The sequence below is a fragment of the Netta rufina genome (assembly GCF_964035555.1).
Source record: "Netta rufina genome assembly, chromosome: Z".
Taxonomy (NCBI): Eukaryota; Metazoa; Chordata; class Aves; order Anseriformes; family Anatidae; genus Netta; species Netta rufina.
Window position 1 is genome coordinate 69510749 of NC_140126.1, and position 16536 is coordinate 69527284.

Sequence of the window (16536 nt, forward strand, 5' to 3'; positions counted from 1 at the left end):
GCACGTGTGCGTGCAGCTGTGCGTAACCTAACTCAGGGGTACCAGGCCTGGTGCAGGGAACACACCAAGGAAAGCACAAAATAGTAATGAGATGGCCAGTTAGCAGGAGTACTTGGCACCCTGCAGAACTGACCATATTGCTCTCACCTGTGTGCCAGCACAGGAATCTCAGCATGGCATTTGTATCACAGGGTGACACTCGCTCCCCCCACCCTTCTTATGGGACATGCATGCAAGGAGCCACGTCGAAGGAAGCCCACTTCCAACGTGCTGCACAGTTCCAAAGGGGTAGAGGAAAAGAAAACACGTGCAACCTAGCGTGTGTATTCTCAAGAAGGAATTAGTTTAATCAAGACAAATACGTTCTAGTCTTCATCAGACTCAGTTATTTCTTCTCTAACAGTCTCACATTTTATTCTTACGTATTATATTTCATTAAAAAGGACAAGTAATTAAAAACAGCATTGTCATTATACACGAAAGGCCAAAGTTCTGTGAGGAAGGCTTTCCCCTCAAAGTTTAGAGTTAAACTGCGTCAGCATCTTCTCCAGCTTTATTGCTAGTGCCATGTTACCTTTGATCTTTAACTTTCCTGACATGAAGGCCATGGTTGGCTTTAGTTTACCTAAAAAGAAGATACAGAATCAACAGGAAAGGAAGCGGAGACAGAACGTGCAGATGAAACCTTGGTACCCTAAAGTAGTATTTGGTGGTTACTTCGCTACCCAACTCTTGTAAAAGCAGCACACATTTAGGAAAAACAGATGAGGGGTGTGCGGAAAAGAAGTCTAATGGATTGACTGGATGCTTTCGGAAACTATGGATGCTTTCTGGAGCTACACGCCCTGTGAAATCTCCCATAGCTACTTAACAAAGCGGGATCAGCTTCTGTGCTCTTTTTGTTCACACAGGTTAGAGTCCAGAAAAGCCCAAGGAATTCTATCCTACTTGCACCCCAGCCCCCAGAAGCTAAATGCTCACCAAGGACTACAAAGAGAAGAGCCAGCCGACTGAGCTCCCAGCAGAATAAAACAATCCGAATAAAACATCCTGGCCATGAGACACCGCCACCCCCCTGCTGCGTGCCTTTGTGACTCACCTGTGAACATTTTCACAAAGTCGCCACTCGACATGCTCATAACGACGTCGGCCGTCACAGGAGGCTTTCCAAAGCCAGCGCTGCCGTCGTTGGTTTTCAGGTCGATGTACCAAGTGCCTCCTTCCTCACCTGGGTACAACGGGGAGAACCAGCGGCAGTCGGCAGGCTGCCCTTGGCTGGGGGTGGGAGCGTGGGGAAGGTTTACAGGAGCTGGTCCTTCTTACCAGACAATTCAAACTGGAAGACGCCCTGCGTAGATCTCACAAATTCTTTACTGATGGCTCCCTGAATAACTCTGAATGTTTCTGCAACAGGACCTGAAGCAGATGCTGTACTGGATTCACTTGATTTCTTCTCCTCCTTGAATGCCTGGGAAGCACCTAAAAGAAATAGATTATTTTTTGCTGAAAGATGCACAAAACTATAAAACAGCATGTCTCAACATATGGAGAGGACTTGGAAAGGCTTATATGCAACACTGTTGACCATAGGCAGTTTTTTAAGACTCATGCTTCTCAGTCGGGAAAATACCACTGAAATAACAAAATCTTCAATACTGATAAACAAAGTTTTCAGCACCTGGCTACTGAAACTGGTATAGAGCACTAAAGGAAGTTCCGTAGTAAATATCTGACTTCTTACTACGTCAAAAGAAAAGTAAAAATGAAACCACAACAATTTCATTCTGACTGTTTACAGTTCATTCTTAATGTTTAACCAGCACAGTTTTTTATGCACTCAATATATTCCTGACAGCTCAAACAACCAAAAAAAACCACATCAGTGTCTTTAGTAACACAGCCTTCATGCTGAAACGCTTACACATGTTATGTATATTTCTAAGAATACAAATATTTCCAGTAACTCTTCTGCAAAAGCTGCTCAGCTGTTGGTCAATGTACTAACTTAACCAGCATTTTACCATACTGCAGTGAATATGCACATTTAAAAATGCAGAAAAGCAGTTGCAATTTACAAGGCTTATCATGTTGAATACCCTAAAATATGTTGTAGAAAGTTTGTTAGGTATCTTAAGTATCAGAAAATAATTAGGACTATTCTGTGAATTGCTACTAAATAACCTGGGTTCCATGGTGCAAGGGGTTAACAGCTTCTCTCTCTGGCAGAAAAGTCCTGCAGCATATGCACAAATTGTTTTTTTTAATGGGAAAGGGACTCTGCTCAAACTTAGCATCCTTCTTTCCTTCTCTCTATCTGTTTTGGCACAACAATGAAAACTACTCTGTATTCTTACTTGCTCACCAACCTGACACACTACAACTCCAAAAAAGCAATGAAAAAGCAAAACTGATGTTGTTATGAAAAAGATTTCTCTGTTTCACCTCATGGACATTCACGTCACACCTGACTGTGGGAATTTCATCTAAGAAGCAATGGAGGCTCCACATCAACTCCTTTCCTACAAATTTAGCAAGACAGATATAACACTCCTGCAACATATACTGTTTGCTATTGACTTTTTTTCAGCAATATTTACCTGTGACTTTCATACTACACAATTCAGATGGTTAAGAGAGGATTCTTCAAAACAAAGCAATAGTTATAAACCATAAGTTACAGAGATGTGACAGCCCATAAATCATACACCCCAACTACAAAACGGGTTTTGCCAAACAGCTTGTAGCCCAAATGCTTGGGAGAAAAGAAAGTAACCTGAAATACAGGAGGCATTTGTTATCACTTGGATTTATCAACTTGTACATGAGGAGCTTTCCCTACCATGGCTTTCTGGTTTTGTGGCTGTCATGTCAATTTCAGCATCCAAGAAGAAGTCAGGCATCAGGGGGTGACCTAGAGGGGAGTTAAAAAATAACAGTAAGTCCAAGTGAAGATGAACAGCACAAATAGAATCCACTTTGTATGAAACTACACCACAGTTTATATGTAAAATAAACTGCAATTTGAAGGAAAGACATACCATGAAATAACACGTTTAGGTTCTGGTTCATTTAAAATCAGACCTAGAGGCCTCTTACAGATGCAATGAGAAACATCTGAAGATGATACACAATCTCACTAATTGGTCAATAGTTATAAGTGCACCTATAGGGCAGGTGCATTTTATTTTTGTCAATTAATTTCTTTAATAGACATGTACAATTAGAGCCTCGCTGAACAAGCATGTGCTTTCCAGGAAGGCAAGTTACAGAAGTCGAGCCATGTGAATTTTTACAGACTCACGTAAGAGGCCCTTCCTCAACTTACCTCTCATTTTAAAGATCTCTCTTACCTGGTGCAATTGCATAGACATCAAAATCCTTAACTCCTTCTTCTCTCAGCAGAACTTCATCAATAATGAAGTTTCCGGTGAAACTTTTCGGTTTTGTTAAAATGCAATATGCAGCATCTGCAAGGATGTCCGTTTTTCTGCACTGTTTCTCTATTCCAGATCCTCCCAACATATCCATAGCAGCTGTGTGTATAGCTGGAAAGTTTGGAGGATAAGAAAATAACACTTCAACAATGACTGCATGAAATTCCCATCTCTCTGGCAAGTGCATCTTCCTTTCACATGAAAGGAAATCTTACAAAGACAAAACTAGGAAATACTACCCATGGACAAATAATTCTCTACAAGCAGCAATAAAAATAGAAAGCTATTAAAGGAATAAAAAGAATGAGAAAGACTCCTCGTGACATTCATCACGTCTCTCAAGCCTTCTATTAATGCCCCACACACGGAGTTTTGCTCTTCCAAGCTGAGGTATGTACCTCATTTTGCTTTCATCCTCTTCCACAAAGAGGCTGCTCGGTTGCAGCTTTTGGCATTTGCCACATTATTAGTCTTCCCTCATACAGTTTTGCCTCATGTCTCTTTTGCAGCTTCTCTTCAAGACTCAACTCTCCGCCCTGCTCTTTTCTAAGTCCCAGGACAGATTTCAAATCATCTCCCACACTTGGGGATGACAGATCCTGGAGGCAGAAGGATAAACCTGGTTTTAAATTATTTTTGCTCACCTTCAGACGTTTCCATTCCACACAAAGCAACAGCAGCTTTGATGCAGAAATGATTGAAACATCACTTAACATGATAAAGTAGGCACTGTACACACACAGACATGAGAAAGATCAAGTGAGTTCTGTCCACTCACGTATGAGGTTTATTGTACTCCTCTGTGGTGAGCACTAGCCTCCAGATTTCATTCACATTTGATCATCCTCAGCTTCGTTTTTTATTCCAAATCAAGTGAAATGCTATAAATAGCCACCTATAGATAAGCGGCAAACAGTTACACTGTACATACACCTAGGTCTTTTTCTCTTTTCTAAGGACAGTAAATAATCTTCAGGCCTTTCTTCAGTCCTCTGAAATGTGACCTATCCTGCAAGATTTCTCTTAATTTTTTAAATTTTCTTTTTTAGTAACTACCAACAACTCAGAGGTTATTTCCATCAAATACACAGATGAAGTTTATTAGGTCCTTTTGACATGAGTATACCCCACTGCTCTGAGGATTCATTAACCTCTTCACTTTTCCTGGCCTGTGTGCCTCCCACCTTCTTATTAGTGCCAAATGTTATCCTTCTAAACGTAAGCCTATGAGCAGAGATTGATCCAGAAGGTTTTGAGCATCTACTGCCGCATACTCTGGCTGCATATTTCACACAGAGTGCTGCTGGAGAAAATAATTCGTGCCAAATCTCTCTGTTTGGATGAGGTACTTTGGATGAATTCCTTCATCGTCTTTAACTCTCATAAATAATTTTCTATGCTTAATCAGTCAGTTACCAAAAACCACAAAATATTAGCTAAAATATCACGTCCACTTATCAAAAAAAAAAAAAAAAAAGAAAAAGGTTGCATGGTCCTATTCCAGATGACAAAGATAGATCCTGGGAAATCTCCATTGAAACTTCTGTGAGGTTTCCTTGGACTACTCCAGAAGCAAGCATGTGGAAGTGAGTGCATATTTCTAACTCCTTCAGAAATAACAAATAAAACAGAGACTCAAAGGCAGAGACTTCACTTCACTGTCAAGAAGGCAATCCAGACCATGAAGTTATGTGTGCATCTGCCTTCAGCATACGGAAGATGGACAGCTTATCCCCTTCAAAATACACAGCATGCCTTAAAAACCTGCTCACTAAAATTCAACATCTCCAGCACTTCTCTTTCTTATGTCACAACTAAGGCAGATGACACTGGTGCCAAATACAAAGCTGTTCTTTCTGCTACCGACACCGGTGGGATGGGAACACCCCCAGAATTCCATACGGATAACCCAGCAGCTATGAGTTTTGCCAGAGAGTACGAAGACACCATCACCAAACTCCAGAACTTAAAACTCCTTGCATTGCACCCAACACTCCCAAACCTCATGGGCAAAAAAAAAACAGAAAACACAACGTTCCTGGGGCAGACATATATCAACTAAGAACTGCTTGTAAACAAGAATTTTCATTTTTACCCAAAATGTTACAAACAGAAGACCAAAACTATTAAAAATACTAGTTAAAAAAAAAAAAAAAAGAATTAAGATCTTCAGATTGACTACATCTTCTTATTCTGCCTGGTGGATCGTAAGTAATTCAATGCCGTGAGGATTTAGCATCTATAGATAAACTGATCACTGATTACAAGCAACTAACATGTTCTCTTTGCTCATCCAACCCTGAATAACTGAGCACATTCATTAAAAGAATTAAAATACATGATTGAACAGAAAAGTGTCAGGACACACTGCGCAGCTTTTTACATTAAAATTTAAATATTTTTCACACGAGAAAATCTAGCATGATATTCACGCAGGTCTGGTATTGATGTAACTATCATTCAGGAAGTAATCCCTTAATAAAGTATTTTTGTGAGTAAAACTCAGCACAAGCAGAGTTTACAAGACACCAATGTACTGGGAGAATTTATGATGCAAGTATCCAGACCAGTGAAAAACGACCTGATCTGACAGATACACCAACCAAAGCGTTCAGCTCAGTACCACTCAGAGCATTTCAGCACAGCAACTCAGTTGACTTTGACTGAAATCATCAAGTTTTGCTCATACTCCTCACTTTAGGGGGAGCAAATCAGACAGTTTAGACACTCAAAACTGTAATGGGCCTGCAAATCCTAACAGGAAAGTGCTGAAACGCGCCCGGGTACAAACGTTGCTTACAACTGGAGCACTAGCCCCAGAAGAGGCTCTTGCTTCATTATTTTTATTTCTTCCTCTTTCCTTTCTTCCTGCCCCTCTGCCTCTCTCACTGCTTAATTCCGTGTTAAGGGAATAAGCTTTGCTGTTGTAATGTATCCTCACGTAGTGAGTGGGGCCACACCATCAAAAGGGCAAGATTTGAAGGGCTCTCTGATTTTAATGACATCCGTATTATTTCTGCAGATAGATGTGTTTGGGATGAAGGGACATGCCTCTTTGTCCAGCAAGGACTAAACCTCGAAGCACAGCCCCGATCCTCACTGCTCCGCAGACAACAAACTGGAGCTAACAGTTTGGGAACACCGAGCTGTTTTTCTACTTTACAGCTCTACATCTTGTGACTTGCAAAAAGATGGTTGAGTGAACAACTATTTGCTGGCCCACTGTGCCAAAACTTCTAGGAGGAGGATTTTTTTTTAAATTACCTCTACAAAAGTATGTCTCTTGCCAGTTTCACCTACCTCCTGGCAATCTAACCAGCAGGGAACTCTAAATAGTACTGCAAATGAAAGCATGCTGGTACTTCTGTGGTCCTATCCAAACCAGAACTCTGGGCATATGAAAAGGAGCACAGTCAGGCCAAGTGGAAGGGCTGAATGGGTTGCAATTAGGCTGAAAACAAGTCGGGATCAAAGTGGCAATGGTCTAGTGAGAACTAGGAATGAAAACCAACATCCGTGCAGGTTGAACAAAGAATACGCAAAAGAATTGCCTGGAGTCCTGAATAATTTCCAGAAGAAGCTCAAAGTGTATTTAAAGCTAAATAAACCAAGCTGTATAAGACAAAATATAAAAATTATTTTATCATCATAAAAATATCACCTGTTTTAGGCCATAAAGCATTGACAGCAACTTCTCCTCTAAATTCTTCCGCCATCCCCAAGACGCACATGGACATTCCGTATTTAGAAATGGTGTAAGCTACAAGAAGAAGTACATAAACAGCCTGTATTTAGTAGGATAAAAATATATGGTCTATCAACAGAACTTGAATTTTCTGCCCTTCAAAGTTAAAGTTATTTCTTTATATTTTAAATTAACTTTTTGGAGACAAAGCAGTATCTTCCCAGAGCAAAAATCTCTCCCTTCCTCCCCCGTGCCTCAGCAGATACAAACTGTAGTCTGCCATCTCTACACTGCAAGTAAATGAGCTAAAAGATGAGCTAAGCATCTTTTGGCAAATAAAAACAACGACTGAAGCTCAACTTTATGGTGTTGATATTGTATTTTTATACACACACTGACAGCAGCTCCATTTTTTCTGCAACACAGTAGCTGCTTATGATCGAACTGGTATTTTAGTGAAGGGAAAAAAAAAAAAAAGAAAAGAAAAATGAAGAGGAAGAAAAAAGGACATTCTAAATCCTTCTTTTCTATTTTGAGAAGGGAAACTTTTAGGGGGAAAGAACTTGGAGTTGCTGGGGGAGTTTTACAGGACAAGCATCTAAAATTGAAAGCTATTCAACAAGCTTAAAATGAACAACATATGTTCTAGCCTAAACACAGAATGAGGTCTCTTTCACACCTCAAAATAATTTCCAATTAAAAATACAGCCTTGAGCTTTATTTCTATTAAGTCAAACATGAAGCTGAAACTGTAAGAAAACAGATTTTGCTTTTTTAATTCTTTGTGGAACAGAAAATACTGCGCTGTCTTAAGAATTCCTATGGAAAAGCACAGTCTCTTAACTGTAGAGCATCCTTAAAAATAGAAGGACGTATTAGGCCATGAAACTTGCACTGTGTTTTCCCACAAAACAGGTTTTTTTTTCATGTGAGGTGCAAAAGACTCTGCGGAACCATTACAGGCAGTCTGTACCGAATGCTAAGAACATGAGATCTGGTGTTCTGGACTGGCATTCCTGCACATTTCACCAGTTATTTATGTGGTCCTCAAAAACAACAACAAAGCCCCCGACTGCCACTCACCACAATGATTTTTGAACCACATGGGATTCATATTCATAGGTGGGCTGAGGTTGAGGATATGGGGGTTCTTACTCTTCCGCAAGTATGGAAGGCATGTCTTGGACCTGGAAGACAGAAACCAGACAAGTCAGTCCCCTCTTACTTTACAGAACACTCTTCCTTACAATAAAAAATGGCAGAACACTATTTTGACTTTCGTGAAGATCCAACACTAAGCTGAAACCTTGCCCTCGTATCAAACATTTAACTGAGAAACAGAACAACAGAAAAAGTCTGTCCTAGCTCACTTACCTCAGCAGTAGCATTCATGCCTGGTGACTTGGCTACCTCATCCAAACAGTGCAGCAGCACCACCTAAAGCAGATTTCCCAGATTTTGTGCAACGCCATGCTTCAAGAACAACTTTCCTTTACGAGCACGGAGCTGCTTACAGTTCAGCTTTCAGAAGCAGACAATGCAGGGTGGAAGTACAGGCCCACCACCCCGCAGCCAGATTTATTACTTCCTTTCCATTGCTCTCTCTACCTGCTGTTGACATGCTGTGCATGCCTCTCTCTAATTCAGCAGGCTGATCGTGTGTGTTTTTAAACTACCCTAATGACAACTCCTTCGCTGATCTTTAGCAACAGAACTTCCAGGAACATTATGCCTGATAACCAGATTCATCTGCAGAAAGCACCTCAGGTAAACTGAGGTAACCTTTTTTTGTTAATGTGTTAAAATTTGTCAAATTTGTTAAAATTACTTCTCTCTCCTTTCTCAGCACTTACGTGAGGTAGGTTCCTCGTACGTTGACATCCATCATGAGGTTGACCTTCTTTGTCTCTGTTTCCAAAGTGCCAGTCAGAGAGATGGCGCTTGCATTGTTCACCAAAATATCAATCCCTGGTTTTAAAATAAGCCGTTTCACTTCAGCAGTTCAGAGACAAAGAGCAGGAGTAAAGCAGGCTGCTCTTTTCTCTTGCTGTTTGAACAATCTGCCTGTTGACCTTTCCCCCACATCCCAGCATACCTCCAAAAGTCTTCACAGCTTTCTCCACAGCATTAATAATTTGCTGTTCTTCCCTCACGTTAACGATGCATGGCAAAGCCTTTCCTCCAGCCGCTTCAACTGCATTAATTAGAAAATAAAGCATTTAAAAATTGTCTCTCAGGTTGAACAAACAGTCTGCTGAGAACCTCTCATCCAGTGAACCCGTCGAAAATGAGACTCTCACATTGTGACCTTTTCACAGGTCGTATAAAGAACAGGGAAGCCAGAACCCAAGCCTAACGCTGAGACTGTGTATGGTACAACTAGACGTCTCAATTAAGGCAGCATTTTCACTTCTGCACACGTATGTCTTCATCATTATTACAGTCTGATAACTCACAGAACTCCTAGGAGGCAAGAGAGCCAGGTAAGCGTATTGTTTTAAAGCTGAGGGAGTCTGAGCAGCTTCCCACTTGCTTACAGAAATTAAGCTAGGACACGCACGCAGCCCAGCACCAGAAGCCCACCCTCATTTGTTACAACTTACTCTCTGCTGCAGCAGTGTAGATAGTCCCTGGAAGTTTAGGATGGGGCTCAGCTGTCTTGGCAGCCACCACGATGTTTGCACCATCCTTGGCAGCTTTCAAGGCAATGGCTTTGCCAATGCCTCGGCTTGCGCCCGTGATGAAGAGAGTGCATCCTGCTAGTTTCCTAAAGATAAACAGGTAAGGAGGGTAAAGAAGAGGGGGAACAAAGCAAAACCTGTAAATCTCTGACTTTTAGCACTCTTCAAGAACAAAAACAGCCAGCACGGTCTTCCAGCCAGCCGACTGCCTTCCACATTGTACAATGAAAACATACACAAAATACGGATGAGATGGATAAAGCTACAGCAAAGCACAGTCCTGCACCAGCCCTGAAGACAAGGTGATGTTCCAAGCTAATAAACACAGCAAAGCAGGAAGGTTACACGGGTCACCCAGTGACCTTTTTGTACCACGATCCAGCACTGCTTACAACAGAGCTGCTTAAGTTCTCCAAAACCAAAAAAGGAGCCAGCTGTAAATCGAAATGCCAGTTTCTAATGATGTGACACTCCTCCGCAGCCCTCTGCAATTCACTTCTCACAGCCCTCTACACGCAAAGAACTGCTGTAAAGCTCAGGACCAGAATCACAATACCAGCGCAGGGTGCCAAAGATGAGTGCCAGAAATCTCATTTTCAGAAAGGCATTTTTTCTCTTGAAGTTTTTACACTAAACTCAACAGTTTCCCAGTAACTATGTTTAATGTAATAGGTCACCACACAAATCAGTCCAATCAAAACCCCCGGAGAAACGAACAGATTTTGGAGTGTCAGAAGACATTTTTCTTACACATATAATGTTGCTGAATCTTAAGAGCTAAGAATTCAACTCTAACTTGGGACGTACTTGGCAATAAAGCCTCTTTGACCACAGGTTTTCCAAACGAAGGAATGTGGGCTGTGGTGCTCTGCAGAAAACTTGTGCTGCTTTTCATAACCGAGTGAAAAATAACAAGGGGTCTAAATTTTCAACCCCGGTTAATGAATGAATACAAACCATGTGCTACAGCAGTGTCACCACTCACTCACATCACGAATGTGATGTGGTTTTATTTTCAGTCTGGGCTACACTTGATTTAATTACCGTTCCTCCAGGTCTCAGTTTTCTCCCTCCGGTCTGAGAACATCCCTCTCTAAAGCAACCTCGAGGAGGGTATTTGCTCTCAGAAGACTGAAAACTGAAACGAGGCAGGAAGGGGCAGAAAATCTTCCCCTGCAACAGCAATCTTAGTCACCAGCAGGGTCCCACAAGTCGGTGAAGCCCTGCAGACGCCAATTCAAGCAGCTGCCTTCTGCAGAATTGGGTTCTAGAGAGGCACGGGAAGAAAAATCTCAAAATACATTGAGTCGCAAAAAAATGCTGCCTAGAGTTGAGTCACAGGCACAATGAGGAAAGATCATCTCTGTAATTCATCACATATGAAACGCCAGAGAGATCAGTGGTGCTCTCCACCTGCTAAAGGAAAGCAAACATGTTACTCGTCTTCCAAAAACGCCCAAAAGCAGGATTCCCTGAACCACTGGCTCATCAGACTTGTCCTGGCTCTTGGGAAAACCATGGGCCAACACGGACCAGCTGGTCAAGCCCAGAGGTGGGGGTTAGCAAGTCATACTCTGCCTTGGAGGCCGGTATTAAGTCAGGTCTCCTCCAGCACCAGTCATGTCCATCACCTTTATCACCGGCCTGGAGGAGACGACAAAGTACACTTGGCAGGGAGGACAACTGGCTGATGTGCTTGAGGGCTAGGCTGCCTTCCAACTGGGAAGGAAGGGTCCCTGCAGTGACACAGTGGAGAGGGAAGCACACAGCTGGAAAGGGATGGGGACACTGGGCAGGGAGCAAGCTGAGCGTACCCCTGCAGCACCCCGGGATGCAGGAGCACCATACCCAGCAGATGGAGGGTCACACTTGGACCTTGGGGAAGGTCAGGTCACAGAGCTGGGGCCAAGACTGCCCGAGCTATCTGCAGCCTGGGAGACTGGTTCTTCAGATCCAGGTGGATGTGACCCAGAGCAATCCAGACCGACCTGACGGCTGGTTTTGGGCAGGACCCTGCGAGCTGGAGACCTCTCCAAGCCCCTTCCACCCTGCGTTACTCTGCGACTGGAGGAATCCACACAGATTCAACTCCTTGGCCCGGATCATGACTGTTTAAAATATCAGGAAACATTGTACTCATTCCAGTTATATTTTCACTGTCTTTTTTTTCTTTTTTTTTCTTTTCCTTGCCACTTTTCCGCACAGCCTACACGAACCCTCCTCCCCAGGCTTACAGCCACCACCGACCGCATTCACGCCCTAGGGGTCCTCCCGTCCTTCACACGGAGCTCGCATTTCTTTCGGAAGCCCACAGAAACACTGCTTACCAAAACATGCAAAAACTTAACAGGAAAAACTCATTTTCAGGAACAACTTTCACACACACCCCTCGGAGGCGCCGCGCAGCTCGCACCCGAGCCCCCAGCAGCTGCCCCCCTGGCGGCACGTCCCCTGGCGGCACACCCACCGCCGGGACGCCCCCCGGCCCCAAAACCCGTACTCCCTATGGGTCCCCCTCGCTGCTCTGCCCCGTCCCCAGCCCCATGGAGAAGGAAGGAGGGAGGCCAAGCGCCTTACCCCGTGTTGGGCAGCATGGCGGAGCGGGGACGGGCCGCCCGGGGCCGCCCCTTCACGGCGCAGCCGCCGCGGCCGGGAGGCGGTGGCGGGGCGGTGAGGGCGGTGTGAGGAGGGGACATCGGGGTGGCAGCCTCCCAAAGTGTCCCCACAGCCCCTCACCCCGCTGCCATCCCCAGCCCCGAGCTGGGAAAAGGAAGGGGAAGGAGACGGGGAAGGGTTTTTGGTGGCTTGGGGAGCGGTCGTGGGTGACCCCCCCGCTCTGCTATTACCCCGTGTCGTGGCACGCAGCCTTTGGTCTCCTGAGGAAGAGCGGGGAGAAAGGGAGAAATTTGGAGACATTTGGACACATTTCTTCTCAGAAAGAGCAGTCAGGCACTGGGACGGGTTGCCCAGGGAGGTGGTGGAGTCACTGTCCCTGGGGGTGTTCAAGGAAAGGCTGGACGTGGTGCTTGGGGACATGGCTTAGTGGGTGACATTGGTGGTAGGGGGGTGGTTGGACCAGATGCTCTTGGAAGCCTTTTCCAACCCTAATGTTTCTATGAAAACGTGACCATTCGGAAGGAGGTAGCTTCACACAAACATTTCATTTCATGAGGAGGTCTTTCAGATAAGTTACCAGCTCTTGTGGTCCCTCCCAGCCGCAGCTGCGATCAACTTGCTTCTGCCCTGCCAGTGTCCCTAGCCCTGCCCCGTTTATTTGAGTTGGTTTCAGCACTACACTGCCACCTAAGTCCATTTATTGCTATTTTATATTCTAATAAGTCCCAAGGTCAGTGTAGAAATAGGCACAAACTTCTGACTTTTCAGATGAAAAATGAGGCATTCGAATCATTTCCTCCGTTTTTCACTGCTGACAAACGTGCACCCAAATGAACAGGGATATTACTTCAACTTAGTACGAGAATTTTTAGCGGAAGAATCATCATGTCTAAAATATTCCTCTTATACACACTGTTATTCGACTGGTATGTTAAAAAAAAAAAAAAAAAATTGGAATTGGACACAAGACAGCAAAGGATGAGAAATTTTCTGTGTACATTGCCACTAGGAGCACTTCCCACATTTGGCTCAAACTCAGTTTTCATGACAGAAACCCATACACATTTCCTTAAGGAAATAATGGGTACGAAGGCACCCAACATGTGATGTATGGGAATTTCTTTTCCAGGGAGGAGCAAATTAGCCTGGTAAGCTGGGATGGAGCAGAGTGCTCAAACAGGCAGTGACAGAGAGGAGGCAGAGGAGGAGATATGACTGTAATGGGACTGCAGCTCATGGGGAAACACACCTGGGAACAACTAAGTAGCAATGCACTGACTCCTGCACCTCTTGTCTCATCACCAAAGGGGATGCTTGTATGTGCAGTGATGGTATTGGAGATGGGGGAGAGTGGAGGAGGGGCGTGCAAAGGTGAGCTGAGGTATTTTTTTCTAAGTGCTTGTTTGTTTTCCTTAATCAAAGCTAAAATCAATAATTAAACACTTATACTAATTGGCAATAAATTCAATTGCTTGGAATTCCTCAAACAGGACAATGCATGTGTTATTGTTTAACAGCTTGTTGGAGCTGATAATTTCTAATGATAATAAATTTCCTTTGTATTTCAAGTTTTCTTCTTTTCTGCCCAGAACTTGGATTCCATTCAAGCTATTTAGCAAAGAATAAAATAAAATAAAATAAAATAAAATAAAATAAAATAAAATAAAATAAAATAAAATATAAAATAATAAAAAAACATGTTTCAGATTTAGGGTGTATGATTTATGGAAGTGAAAGCAGTGTCTGTACTTCATGTCAGGGAAAGCACATTACCATTCTGCAGGGCTGTGAAAATTTCATGGTTTAAAATCAATACCAATAATCAATAATCAATTTTGAATAATCACTTTTTTTTTGTCCTGAAGATCACATGTAAAAGATTGCTGGAAAAAAATAAAATAAAATAAAATAAAATAAAATAAAATAAAATAAAATAAAATAAAATAAAATAAAATAAAATAAAATAAAATAAAGTAAAATAAAGTAAAATAAAATAAAATAAATAGTAAACACCACATTTTGCGAGAGTGTCATACGATCTATCTTGCTGGATTTATACAAACAAACAACCTCTTGTGCCTTAGCTCTTAGATAAAATGGAGAATTTTTTTTTTTTAGGAAAGCATCAACATTGATTTTTCAGAATTATAGTTTATCAAGCAGTGGAGGGAAAGTAAGAATGCTGAATAGGTTTTGATAGAAGTGTCAAGAGACGGATGACAAAAGGGCACAAGGGTGCTACGTTTGAGCAGAGTCTTTTTCCCTTGAAAATATTATTTGTGCATATGCTCTAGCTCTTCTCTGTGAGAGATTGATGCTGTTAACTCCCTGAACCTTGCAGTCCAGGTTGTTTGGTAGCAATTCACAAAACAATCCTAATTACTTTGTGGTGCATAAGACCTAAACAACTGTCTATAACATTTTTGAGGCTGTTCAACTTGATGAGACTTGTAAATCGCAAATGCTGTCCTTTATTGCTACATGTGGATGTTTCCTGCAGTGTAGTAAAATGCTGATTAAGGCTGTGAATGGACTTAAGGCCTGCCGACTGCCGCTGGTTCTCCTCGTTGTGCCCAGGTGAGGAAGGAGGCACTTGGTACATCGACCTGAAAACCAACGACGGCAGCGCTGGCTTTGGAAAGCCTCCTGTGACGGCCGACGTCGTTATGAGCATGTCGAGTGGCGACTTTGTGAAAATGTTCACAGGTGAGTCACAAAGGCACGCAGCAGGGGGGCGGCGGTGTCTCGTGCCCAGGATGTTTTATTCGGATCATTTTGTTCTGCTGGTAGCTCAGTCGGCTGGCTCTTCTCTTTGTAGTCCTTGGTGAGCATTTAGCTTCTGGGGGCTGGGGTGCAGGTAGGATAGAATTCCTTGGGCTTTTCTGGACTCTAACCTGTGTGAACAAAAAGAGCACAGAAGCTGATCCCGCTTTGTTAAGTAGCTATCAGAGATTTCACAGGGCGTGTAGCTCCAGAAAGCATCCATAGTTTCCAAAAGCATCCAGTCAATCCATTAGACTTCTTTTCCGCACACCCCTCATCTGTTTTTCCTAAAAGTGTGCTGCTTTTACAAGAGTTGGGTAGCGAAGTAACCACCAAATGCTACTTTAGGGTACCAAGGTTTCATCTGCACGTTCTGTCTCCGCTTCCTTTCCTGTTGATTCTGTATCTTCTTTTTAGGTAAACTAAAGCCAACCATGGCCTTCATGTCAGGAAAGTTAAAGATCAAAGGTAACATGGCACTAGCAATAAAGCTGGAGAAGATGCTGACGCAGTTTAACTCTAAACTTTGAGGGGAAAGCCTTCCTCACAGAACTTTGGCCTTTCATGTATAATGACAATGCTGTTTTTAAATACTTGTCCTTTTTAATGAAATATAATAAGGCCTGGTGGCTCACCCCCTGTTGGGCATCTGGGCCAGGGTCTGGCCCTACGGCAGCTCCCCAGCTCCTTGGTGTCTGCCTGAGCAGGAGGGAGCAGCGTGGCTGGTTTGTGTGAGGGCTGGCATGAACTCAGCAAAGGCTGTGCATGGCATAGGAGACAGAGCTGGCCTAGCACTGGAAGCTATAAACTGGAAGTTTCTACTGCTTTTTTTCTAAGTAGCTAATGAAGATTTTGTGAAGAAGTTGTGGCACTGTTTTATAACTGTAATTTCCTCATTTCTCACTATTCGAAACTGTTCTGAACCTCCTTTAGCAAAACTTCAAAATGGTTAGAAAGTAATAGACTGATCATGAAAAAAGAAGTTTTACATTGCGTAAGTTAGTCATTATGATTAAATCCTCAAAAAAAAAAAAAAAAAAAAAAATCATTTTTAATTCCAAGAAGGCCTGGGAAGGCAAATTCTTCTTCAATTAATCAGCCTCCTCCTTTTCAGAGAAGTACTTCAATGTTATTTTATATATCTAATAAATATTTGTATATATACAGAAATGCTTTATTAGGCTGAGGTATTAGAAAAGGACAATATTTAAAGTGTGATTTAGCATTTCTACAATGTGGATAAAAATACCAAGCATATACCAAAGAGGAATTTCTAAAAACTGTTTCTGATTCTTCTTTTTAGGTAAAGGTAAATTTAGGTTGAGGTAAACTAAAGGTAATCATGGCATTCGTTTTA

General features: G+C 42.6%; 1 protein-coding gene across 1 annotated transcript; it reads right to left on the reverse strand.

The window, feature by feature from the left end:
* Positions 1–320: 320 nt before the first annotated feature.
* On the reverse strand, positions 321–12528 carry HSDL2 (hydroxysteroid dehydrogenase like 2). The gene is made up of 11 exons (XM_084305040.1): positions 12378–12528; positions 9723–9886; positions 9215–9313; positions 8973–9087; positions 8203–8306; positions 7096–7194; positions 3351–3545; positions 2840–2911; positions 1324–1479; positions 1100–1228; positions 321–625 (listed from the first exon to the last, which is right to left on the reverse strand). Exons 1-11 carry the CDS (start codon positions 12494–12496, stop codon positions 513–515), a joined length of 1365 nt encoding a protein of 454 aa, XP_084161166.1. The 5' UTR covers positions 12497–12528; the 3' UTR covers positions 321–512.
* Positions 12529–16536: the final 4008 nt, after the last annotated feature.

Excerpts from the sequence above, each read along its gene's own strand:
- HSDL2 (XM_084305040.1), bottom strand. The coding sequence starts at position 12,496 with ATGTCCCCTCCTCACACCGCCCTCACCGCCCCGCCACCGCCTCCCGGC. Across the intron at positions 9,887-12,377 it reads GCCATGCTGCCCAACACGGG|GAAACTAGCAGGATGCACTC; the intron begins GTAAGGCGCTTG and ends GTTTATCTTTAG. Across the intron at positions 3,546-7,095 it reads TGCTTTATGGCCTAAAACAG|CTATACACACAGCTGCTATG; the intron begins GTGATATTTTTA and ends CAAACTTTCCAG.